The 12,039-nt window shown below is 39.8% G+C and overlaps 1 protein-coding gene across 1 annotated transcript in view; it reads left to right on the top strand.

The window, feature by feature from the left end:
* The window catches only part of ITFG1 (integrin alpha FG-GAP repeat containing 1), a 78,612-nt gene that overhangs the window by 39,009 nt on the left and 27,564 nt on the right, over positions 1 to 12,039 (top strand). The window contains exon 10 of the mRNA XM_068150584.1: positions 4,987 to 5,159. Within this exon, the coding sequence (XP_068006685.1) occupies positions 4,987 to 5,159 (173 nt within the window). The remainder of the gene's footprint in view (positions 1 to 4,986; positions 5,160 to 12,039) is intronic.

The raw sequence follows: 12,039 nt of genomic DNA on the forward strand, positions 1-12,039 counted from the left end.
TGTCCTGTCATTGGGCATTGGAATGAAATACATAACAACAAGAAACAAACATCTATGAAATCTGTGGTTCTAAAACTGCTGCGGAGAGGCATGCAATAGCATGTCAGACTTTTGGAGCTGTTCTTGTAAGATCTTGTTTGGTGTCTGTCAGTCTAAAGTATATTTCTCATTATGTCCTTAGCACAGCTGAATAGCAGCTGGAAATCCAGGCAGATGTATGAGAATTAGTTCAAGGATGATCTTTCACCATGGGTTTTAATATATTTGATCTTTATATGGGCTACAGGTATCTCAGATAAATTTTATTCTTTTGCATGATGGAGCAAAAGTAAAGGCCAACAAAATACAAATGAGTGACTGAAGGAGATACAGACTTACTGACATTTTTAAAGAATGTGAATGTTTCCATAGCAACAGAAGAACTGATGTCAGAACTGAAGTAGAATCTCATATGCAGTTTCAGATTGTGGCAGGTGTAAGGATACCTCCATACTTCTTTAAGTTCACATGCAATAGTTACTGACTAGTCTGCTTGCTGATTTACATCTCTCATCTAGATTCTGAAAATTAGGCTGGGTTCTCCCTGAAAAATATTTTGAAGTGCAGGCAGTGTTTACTGTAGAAGCTCTAGATACTAGGACATTCTCAGACATAACTGATCTTGCTTATAATTTTGCCCAGTATTCAGTATGATTTTTCATGTGTTTCCTGAGGCCAAAAGTATTATTTTGGTCCCTTCATTTAAGAGTTTCTTTGTGAGCTTGATGATTATTACAGTCTTTCTCTGTGCAATAGAAAGGTTATGGCTTCATTCCTCTAACAGCTCTGAAGTAGGACACAGCAGTGCATCCTACAGTAAAGCATAGGTCTTTGTGGTGTCATTTGCTAGGCAAGAGAAATATCTGACAGTGTTGATTATTTGCTGCAGTTGGACAGTATTGCAAGTTTTTCTTCCTTCCTCTAAACTGTTTTAAGCAGGCCAAAGTAGGGGAGATAGCAGCTGCTGTCATGTTTATAAACCACAGATTCTATAAGATCCTCTTAGTATGTTGCTCATCTCTCTCAAAGCAGCTATGGGGCTATGAGCCACATTCAAGCATCAAAAACAGGACTTTACTCCTTCTCCTGTGTTGCTAAATCACACGAGTCATCTTCTGGGCTTTTAACACCCCAAGTTAATGGTGCAATGTATAGGTAACTTACTTGGTTAATCTTTATGCTGCTAACTGTGTACAGAATTCACATGACTTTCATAGGCACTGTAAGCCTCATGCGTTCTAGAATCCCAGGATTTATTTCTTATGTGCAGCTGAGCTACAGTGCAAACGTATAGTAAAGGGGGAGCCCCTGGAGAAAAGGGCTAATGTTACTGTGGCAGATTCTTCAGGATGATACTCATCCATCTATAGGATGGGATAATGTTTGTTGAAGAAAGGTGGAAAACTCCTGGCATTTCCAGAAAACCTGTTGGCCAACAATGGGCTACCAGTTTCCAGGTACTTTGACACCTGGCTCCTTGCCTGTGTTAGATGGCCTGGAAGCAGGCAGCTGGCTGGATGGGGGTTTTGTGTGCCATAGGTTTCTGGCTGTACTTGAAAAATTGAGATATGTTAATCCCACACTTAGAGCTCAAGGACCTGTTAACAGGTTATAGAATGAGGGAAGTGCCTTTCCTAACATTTCGAAGAATGTGGAGTCTGAAGGAAATGAGCTGTTTTGAGTTGAGTGTCACTAGTTTTAAATTTTTCTCTAGTGCCCAAGATCTTTTTCTTAACAAAAAGGCATTTTTCTGCTGGTTGACAAACAAGTATTTGAAGAGTTTGAAAAAAATGAATTTTTCAAACACTTAAAGATGTCTTTTCTTATTTTAGCCTACAAAAACATTAAAACTGAAGGAGTAAAAACATACATATATATATATATATATAAAATGTTTTAAGTAATTATATTAGTGATGCTATGCAGTAGAGTTTAACAGAAAGGGAAGAAGTAAATATTTGATTTCTCTGAATTTTATGTGTTCACTTACTCTTTTTGTTTTAGGTATACTCATTGCATTTTTCAATCCATTTTTTCATCTGAGCTAGGTAGAAATAATATGATCAGAAACCCACATAAAATAGCTTTGTGGGTCCTCATTATACCCACTTGTATCTATCTTAGAGTGAAAGCACAAAAAAAATAGCTTTAGTCTATTTCCTACTCAAGTAGTAACAGCAAACATGAAGCTTTAAGTAATTGTACAAAAGTAGTAGGAGATTCATATTATTGACATACTTATTTTCATTTTTCCTTCTGCACTGAATATATGTCCTCAGGCACATGAACAATCAATCTTGCGCTCCATTGCGCAGTGCTGCTCTTGATAATAGAAATGTACAGGATGAATTTCACCAAAAGCACAGATTTCTCTGAATGTAAACTGTCAGAGTAAGTTATGTATGGGGCTAGAGTGTGCTCTGGTTACATGCTGAACAAGACTGATTTTTGAAGTGTTCTGCAATTGCTGTTGTATTGGTCCCAGAAGTGGTTCAGTGGGATGGATGAATCATGCCACCACGCATTCATCCACTTTGCCTCCGTGCACAGCAATGATGGTTGCTAGCAATAGGTGAAGTTTCTGTTTTGTTTACTTACTGCTTTATATCTCTGCATTTAGTTGCAGACCTCATGATAGTAAAACTCCTGTATATGAATCACACAATCAGCCTGAGCAGAGTTAAAACAGAATACAAATTTGGATTTGAGCCTAAAAATTAATTTTTAATTTTGCTGCTTTAAGATAGTGCTGTCATACATGGGAACGTTGAGAAAGTATATGATGGATATCATTGGATTTCATTGCAATGTCTGTGTGAATGATACCATGTAAAGCAAGAGCTATATTGTATTTCATGGTTCTGATTCCAATCAGTGTTTTTCAAAATTACTTTTTTTTGCAGTAATACTGTTTCATCTGTCTCTTGCATGACAAATAAGTGCTAAGAAATCCAGCCCTTCAAAAAATTCCCCTCAGGTTGACTCTTTATTTTCTATTTCATACATTTTTTTTAAGCCTTTAGCAGCTACCGGTAACTAAACAGGCATGCATATGGGAGGGTGGGGCTGGATGGGTGTGAGGAGCAAAGTCTGTTTAATTTCAACTTTAAAGTTTTCATCAAGGGTGTTGTGGCTCAGTTCAAATATCAGCACTTAAAGCAGACATACAGTATGTGCAGGGTCTGGCAGAACTGTTCCAAGCCTCTGGGCCATCTGTGATATCCTTTGTGAACTTTCTAAGTAATTTGGGGGGCTTCTCTATGATGTATGTGGTTGTATGTCATCTCAAGGGACCAGCCTGTGTGTCATATGCAATTGTTATGTGGCAGCAGTGTTGCTGATTACTGGACTGTGTTAGTGAAGGAGTCTCTCTACAGAAAGAAATGATGCTGTCAGGGTTTTCATTCTGGTTCCTGAAACAGCTAAATTAAAGCTTGGATGAGAGACATTTAAGATGCTGCTAAGTGCTTTTGATGTTGATGATAGTGGTCCTTTAAGATGGCACCCTTCTGTCCTTTTGAAGGTATTGTCAGATAATCGGCATACAGAATTTCTTCTGACTTTAAAAATGGCACTGATTTTTTCTGTAGCATTGGCATTAATCCTGGTACTTCAGCTTCATACCAGCTTGTGAAATTACTTTGATTTTAATTAAGATAAATTTCTATTTAGCATCTCTGCAGCACTTTATGGAAAGTAAGTGCAGATATATTCTGTTTCTTGTCCTGGAGAAATTATACTTTTATGCATTTCTTTTGTACTTTCCATTTGATACTTTAATCTTAATGTCTTATCAAACAGTTCAGTATCTGGTGCTGCTGGGGAGATAGGGGAATTGAAGCTCTTGAACTTCTAAATATCCATGAATAATGGAATCATTCAAGCTGAAATGAACTTTAGGAGATTCAGCCCTGTGCTTTAATCAAGGGTAACACTGTGTTGTTGTGAGTTTTGTCCAGTCGAACTTCGAAAACCCCAGAAGCCAGATTTTGCAGTTTCTCAGGGCCTCTTTCTTAGTCTAATTTGTTGGAACCTGTCTTGTGTCAGACTGGCCATTGTCTCTTGGTATTCTGCCATGTATCTCAATAGAGAGCCTAGCTTCATCTTTGCAGTTATATCCTTGCAAGAATTAGAAGGCTGCTATTAAGTCTCCCCTAAAACTTCTGTTCTCTAGGCTAATGAAGCCCTGGGACCTCAGCTTCTTCTTTCAGTAAATATTCAACACCTGGCCACCTTGGCAACCCTTCTCTAAACACACTCAGTATTCTCAAATGTTTCTTGAACTGTGGGGCACAAAACTGGACACAAAATCCACATACAGCACAAGTGCTGAATAAATAGAAATAATCACTCATCTCAATCAGCAGGAGCAAGGCAGCAGTTTCAGTGCAGAAACACTGTTTGGCTGTCACAGCTGCCACACTGAGCTTCAGCTTACTGTTCACCAGCCCCCACACATTTTTTCTAGGAGAGTTGCTAATACAGCTGGTCAGTCTCCAGGCTGCGCCATTGCAGGGGTTTACTTCCATGTGCAGGACTTTGCTGTTTGTTATGAGGTCCCTGATTGCCTATTCCTGTCTTTCTGGGTCCCCTCTTAATGAAAGCAAAGGGATTCAGGATCTCAAGGCCCTGATAGTTTGGTCATACCCAGGTCCCAGGCAGGCCTGAATTTCCGTAAATTTCCTTAATATCTCCATCCACTGGACACAGTTCCTTCATTCTTACAGCCTTCTGTTGAAGGAGTTTTGTTGAGTAATTTAATATAGGAATAATAATTTCAAACTAATTTTTTTAATTTGATGACCCTTACATGCTCTGTGGAAACTTATAAATGGTTAAGAATCTGGATGCAGTGAAGAAATGTCAGCTGGTTTAAATACAATTAGGTTGCTTAAATAAATAAAATGGCTTCCCTTACTTAGCTATTCTATTTTGGTTTATTTACAGTGGATTCCAGTCTTGCAAGACTTCAGAAATAAAGACACACTCTGGGGCTTTGTACCATATCAAGATGACCAATCTTCAACAGAAATTTCATTTCCAATTACGCTTCATATTGGAGATTACAATATGGATGGCTACCCAGATGCTCTTGCTATACTAAAGAACACATCTGGAAGGTGAAGTATATGTAAACCTAGAAATAAAGATTATGAAATGCATGTCCAATCATCAGTCTTACAAATTACTATTTTTAATGGATCTCATTCATTTTATTAAGTGATCTCTGCTAAATGTGTCCCTTTTAAAATTGGATGCATTTCATGCTATATCCAGAATTATATAGACTCAGACTGGGACTCTGGGTAGGGAATTGCAGTGGGGAGTGGAGCATGATAGCAAGTTCCTCCAAGATTGCAGATGCTGATCTCGCCCTTTCCTTTCCCAAGTCATCTTCAGCTTTTAGTGTTGGAAGGAACACCAGTCTGCTGAGACTTTGGGAGTCTGTTACGTAGTGTCACATGGAGTGAATGCTGGTGAATGCTCAAAAGTGCAGTTGAGTTTTGACCCTTTGGAGAAGCAAGATTGTTAGATACACCTAGTAATTCACCAGTAATTTTATATTGTCCAAATTGAAGGGAAATAAGCTTCCACTTCTTCACCTCCCAAACCCAGATGCTCCTAACCTTTCCTATTAATGTTGCCAGTGTAGTATCTCTCCTTGGGTTGGGTGGGTTTTTGTTTCCTTCTTTACTTGCTTTCTCAATACTTTGTTTTGCTGCCATCTGGTTTTAGGTCAGATGGTAAGCATGTGGTGATGCTTACAGGGAGACTGCTGTATGTGGAGAAGTTAGTGATCCACATAATAGTTGGCCTGAGTAGGAACATGCCTGTGCTTTTCTGCACATACCTCTTGGCTGCAGGATAAACTTAGCCAGCTAATTGTAACGGAGAAGCCTGTAGGCAGCTCCCCGTTGGCACCTGTTGAGGATACTGCCGGCATGCCCTTGTCTTTACCTTGAGGTGAAGCTGCACGCTTTCATGTGAAGATCCTTTTGTTTGACCGTAGAAATGATTGAACAGAGTTGGTTACTACTAAGAAAAAATTCATATTAAAAGCTCTAGAGACCACAATGCCACTGAGCATCACTATAGACAGTGTATGCACAGCATGCTGTGACCCAACTAGGGGTCTGTTTGACTGGGTTTTCCAGCATTCTGAAGAGATGTAAGATCATCTATGCTATCCCCTTTTTCTTCCTCATGTCATGGCTTGTAAGAAGTATTTTAGTCAATTACTTACTGGGTCTGTGAAAAGTGCTTGCCATAGTGCATTACAAGACAAAAGACATCTCTTATTTATTATCTTCTGTGTATTTGTTATCTTCCTATGGGTAGTATTTTACATGAACTTGGGTGCACGTTCATGATCTGAATTAAGGAAAAGGACTGAGGAGCTCACTCTGGTGCTTAAAAGTGTATATATGCAGAATTTAGATGTTGAAGTCTAAAGTCAGTTCAGAACCTCTACTGGTTGTCTAAACATGAGTCACCTACTGACATTTTTGTGTTAAGAGTTCTTCATATACTGACACATACCTAAAAATGACCCAGTTTGAAGAGTTATGTGCTTATATTCAGTCTATGTGATGTGATTCAGAGACAAAGCAATATGCAGCTGAGCTCTGTCTCTGGATCTCTTAAGCTTTAAAACAACTAGCACAACAGCTTTGTATATTCAGAGATGGCAGAGGAGAAGGAGGCAATGCACTTACTGCCCAGAACTTGCACAGGCAAAGTTAGAGCACTGGGACCCTGAACACTTAGTTGGGTGTTGGCCTCTTCTGTTCAGCTGTCATTGAATAAAGACAATAAACGGTCTAGAACCAAAAATCTTTCCTTTCCCGTGGAAATACCATGACATGTAAACCATAAAGTTATTCTTGACTTTGTTTTTACTTAAGTCCTACAACTCTTGTCATTTGAGCTGCACTATAGGCAGTTTTCTGGTGTGTATCCTAATAGTATGCTTCAGGAGGACTTTGTGAAGATTTACAGAGTTCAGAAGTTTATGTGAAATTATTTCATGAGCTTCTTAGGAGCTGCTCTTGTCTGGATGGTGAATAATTATGGCAGTGTAATATGTGAAAAATGTAAATAGTTAGTCCTATAAAAGCCCTGGAGGATACTTATTACAATGAATTCCTGTGATACATTTTTCTCTCTCCATTTTCCTTGCTTCTGAAGCCGTTTACTCAGTTGGGTGCGTCTTTAAAATTATTCTGAAACTGGACGTCAAAGTCAAGTGGCACAGTAAGACATAAGGACTGAAGGAACTGGCAGATTATTTGGCAAGTTATTAAAAGGGAAGTTCAGAGAGCTAGGGGTGAAAAAAAAAAAAGAGTACATAAGCTAAAAATGAAGCAGTTTGTTGTGTATTACTTGTAACTGTGTATTTCCAGCATTTGTGGCAAAGCAGTGGAAAAAGACTCTTAGTACTTTGGGATGGGAACAGAAGTCACATTTTTTGCACCCACTATGAAATGTGCCTTTCAGAGTAGTATTGATTCATTGTTTCTGAGAAACTTAAGCAAATAATTTCTTTTAAAATGTTTAACTGGGTCACAGAGTGGAAAGAACAGTGTCACAATGAAAAGCTTCTCTTAAATTAGAGCAAATTAAAATTAAAACCTTACTTAATTGATTTTAAACACTTCTGGATCAAGCTGCTTTATTTCTCTGAAGCCTTTCATGCTACATCTACAGATCTAATTTCAGTGATTCACTACTGTGATTAAATGATAAAAGCATTTTTGTAAACTCTTGGCCTTAATCTGTGCTATAGTCTAGGAAAGCTGGCTTTTATTTATTGTCTGTACTTTAAAGGAGACAGAAACTGTTTTATGCATCTGAAAATATACATGATAATGGAAGATAGGATAATGCTAAACTCTGACTCTATTTTTAGATGTTTATCTGTCCATTATGAGTTCTTGTAACTGCTGATTTGAGTCAGAGCTTGCATATTAGAATTTGAGTCCATAGATTTTTCTTCAGGCTAGATACATACATGAATTTTTCTTCCCTCTAGCTATGACTATATTAGAAATCGTGTATGTATGTAGAATAATAATAAGAAAAGAGATTTTATCAGTAATTACTAATTGGTTCATCTCTACTGCCTGTCATCTAAATGTATTCATTTTTATATGTTGGTTTTAAACTGACTCTGGTAACACTGAAAGTGTAAGTAGTGCATGTGACTCTATAAACACCCATCTTTCCCCCTGAAACAAACTTTGTTTAACTACTTATTTCCAAATTAGATGCTAATCATTGGTATCTTGCATTGCCAATGTAATCTCAGGATTTTTTTAACTGTGTTTTTATTCAAAGGGAATATTTTTCGCTGGTAAAGTTGGGAATACATTATCTCACTGATATTGGTGGTAAATAACAGTAAAGACTGAAGCTTGGAGGTAACAAACAACTAGATATTAGCAGTTGAATGGAAAACCTCTGTAATACACTTCTTGAAAGTTTTTTAGGTATTCAGGCTCAGTTTTAATTTCATGCCTATGTATTTTTCCTTTTTATGGGTATACTTGACAGGATTCATTTGGCCAAACTATCTCCTGATAAATCATTATTATTTGTCACTTGTAAGGCATAAGGGTGGATAGAGGACTTCTTTTAAAGGTAGGATTGATGAATACCTTGTCACTGAGCTAATCTGAAAAACCAGAGGCAAATTCAATTATTCTGAATGTCTGGAATAAGATATTAGTCATTTAGATGTTCTCTGTATAAGTGTGAATGAACTAGATAGACCTCAGGAGTTCACAGAATCACAGAAAACATCTGACCCTAAGCACCAGGTCCACACACTGTATAAACACCTCCAGGATGGTGACTCTTTCTTTGCATAGGGGAAAAAGTTGAACAGCTGAAGAAGCAGCCAACAGCTGATTTCTCAGCCCTAGGCAAACAGTAAGGCACTGCTACTGTCCCTGTTGCTGCAGAAGTAGATGAAAGTTTAAAGCACTAAAGCTATGTCTTCACATGGATGTGAGGAAGGCAGCAAGTATGTTGGGTTTTGTGGGTTTTTTTGGTCTTTGTTTTTGGGGCAAACCTGAAGACTGCCTCTACCACCAAATAAGTGCTTTTTGGGTTTTCCACTATTCAGAATTCACTATTTGCTTGTTTTATGAAGGTAGTTACTTTGAAAATGTTTCTAGGTGTTTTAGATAATTCCTATGTATTAAAGATAAAATCCTTACCTAGTATTTTTTCAAGAGATTATGGGCTGAAAATACATGAGGAAAAGGGAAGTCATGTCCACTCAATTTCAATGAAAACAGGAGCAATTATTTACACATGAGTAAAAGTATCAGAAATTATTATTTTCAGCAGAAACTACTAATATTTTACAAGTCTATTTGAGTTGGCTAATGATGTTCAGATACTAATGGCAGGATATGTGGCTTTTCATTTTGGCCAGAAACATGAGGAAAGTTAATCAAATCGGATCTGCTGCTCTGCTACAAGAGACCCTACATCTATGAATGAAATTATATTCAGGGGTTTGGACTAGATGACCTTTGGAGGTCCCTTCTAACCCAGACCATTCTATGATATTTTATATATATTTTTTTTTTAACCCAGGAAAGGAAATAAAAAAGGTTCCTGTAGTAAGTAAACTTATTCTGCCTATCCATTCACAAGGCTTGTAATTTGACTTAAGCAATACTCTGTATGTAGACTGTAATGCCAGCTTGACAAACTTTTGCCTTCTGAATAATTATCATCTAATAATTTCTGGCAATTTAAAATGTGAATTGAATGACGTCTTTGCCAGGATGATGCAAGAGAAATTGAAACCATTCCCTTAGCTCAGGTTGTGTCACCTTACCTTGAAGTTGGTTAATCTGGTACAATACTTAATGTATTACATTAATATATTATACCCAACCACGATGAAGAGGTTGATGAAATATTCTTTAAGCAACTGGAGGCTGTCTCAGGATCATCAGACCTTGTCCTTGTGGGTGACTTTAACCTGCCAGACATCTGGTGGGAACTTAACTCACCAGAGAGGAGGCAGTCCAGAAGGTTCTTAGAGTGTATGGAGGACAGCTTCTTGATGCAGCCGTTCTGTGAGCCTACCAGGGGTCAGGCCCTGCTTGACCTGCTGTTCCTGAATAGAGATGGGCTGCTGGGAGATGTGATGGTAGGAGGCTGTCTAGGGTGCAGCAACCATGAGATAGTGGAGTTTTCAATATACAGGGAGGAGCAATAACAGAACCCTTACTTTGGACTTCTGGAGGGCAGACTTCATCTTATTTAAGCAACTAATTCAGAAAGTACCCTGGGTAGCAACCCTTAAGAACAAAGGGGTCCAGGACAGTTGGACCTACTTCAAACAGGAGCTCTTGAAGGCACAGGAACTGGCTGTGCCCATGTGCTGAAAGATGAGTCACTGGGGAAGGCAACTGGCCTGGATGGGCAAGCAGCTTCTGAAGGAATTAAGGGGAAAAAAGAGGCTGTATCGCCTTTGGAAAGGGGGAGAGGCAACTTGTGATAGGTTTAAGGATATTGTTAGAACATGTAGGAGAAAAATTAGAGGGGCAAAAGCCCAGTTAGAGCTTAAACTGGCCACTTCTGTGAAAGACAATAAAAAGCATTTTTATAAATATATTAATGCTAAAAAGAGGAGCAAGAAGAACCTCCACTCTTTATTGGACCTGGTGGGGAACACTGTAACTGAAGATGAGGAAAAGGCTGAGCTACTAAACACTTTTCTTGCTTCCATTTTCAACAGTAAGGCAGGAGGACTTCATGATATCTGCCCTCCTGAAATGGTTGATGGGGCCAGGGAGCAGTATAATTCCCCTGAAATCCTTGAGGAAGTAGTTAGGGACTTGCTGAGCCACTTGGACACTCACAAGTCCATGGGACCAGATGGGATCCATCCTAGGGTGCTGAGAGAGCTGGCAGATGAGCTGGCCAAGCCGCCCTCCATCATTTTTCAGCAGTCCTGGCTCACCGGAGAGGTCCCAGATGGCTGGAAACTGGCCAATGTGATGCCCATCCACAAGAAGGGCTGGATGGAGTAACCTGCAAACTACAGGCCTGTCAGCCTGACCTTAGTGCCAGGAAAGATTATGGAGCAGATCATCTTGGGGGGCAATCACAGTGCACCTGCAGGATGGCCAAGGGATCAGGCCTAGCCAGCATGGATTTAGGAAGGGCAAGTCCTGCCTGACCAACCTGATCTCCTTCTATGATCAGGTGACTGCCTGGTGGATGTGGGGCAGGCTGTGGATGTATTCTATCTGGACTTCAGCAAGGCCTTTGACACCATCCCCCACAGCAAACTCCTGGCCAAGCTGTCAGCTTGTGGCTTGGACCACAACACTCTGTGCTGGGTTAGGAACTGGCTGGAGGGCTGAGCCCAGAGAGTGGTGGTGAATGGTGCCACATCCAGCTGGCAGCCTGTCACTAGTGGTATCCCCCAGGGATCAGTGTTGGGCCCAATCCTATTCAATATCTTTATTGATGATTTGGATGAGGGGATTGAGTCCACCATTAGTAAGTTTGCAGATGACACCAAGTTGGGAGCAGATACTGATCTGTTAGAGGGCATTTAACAAGTCCAAGTGCCGGCTGCTGCACTTTGGTCACAACCCCATGCAGCACTACAGGCTGGGGTCAGAGTGGCTGGAGAGCAGCCAAACAGAAAGGGACCTCAGAGTACTGGTTGACAGCTAGCTGAACATGAGCCAGCAGTGTGCCCAGATGGCCAAAAACGCCAATGGCATCCTGGCCTACATCAGAACTAATGTAGTCACTAGGAGCAGGGAAGTCATTGTGCCCCTGTACTCAGCATTGGTTAGGCCATATCTTGAGTATTGTGTCCAGTTCAGGGCCCCTCGATTTAAGAAGGACATTGAGACACTTGAACGTGTCCAGAGAAGGGCAACAAGGCTGGTGAGAGGTCTCAAGCACAAGTCCTATGAGGAGAGGCTGAGGGAGCTGGGGTTGTTTAGCCTGGAGAAG

This window comes from Melanerpes formicivorus, unplaced genomic scaffold, assembly GCF_026170545.1.
Source record: "Melanerpes formicivorus ecotype bairdi unplaced genomic scaffold, bMelFor1.0.p_v2 SCAF_20, whole genome shotgun sequence".
NCBI classification, from domain to species: domain Eukaryota; kingdom Metazoa; phylum Chordata; class Aves; order Piciformes; family Picidae; genus Melanerpes; species Melanerpes formicivorus.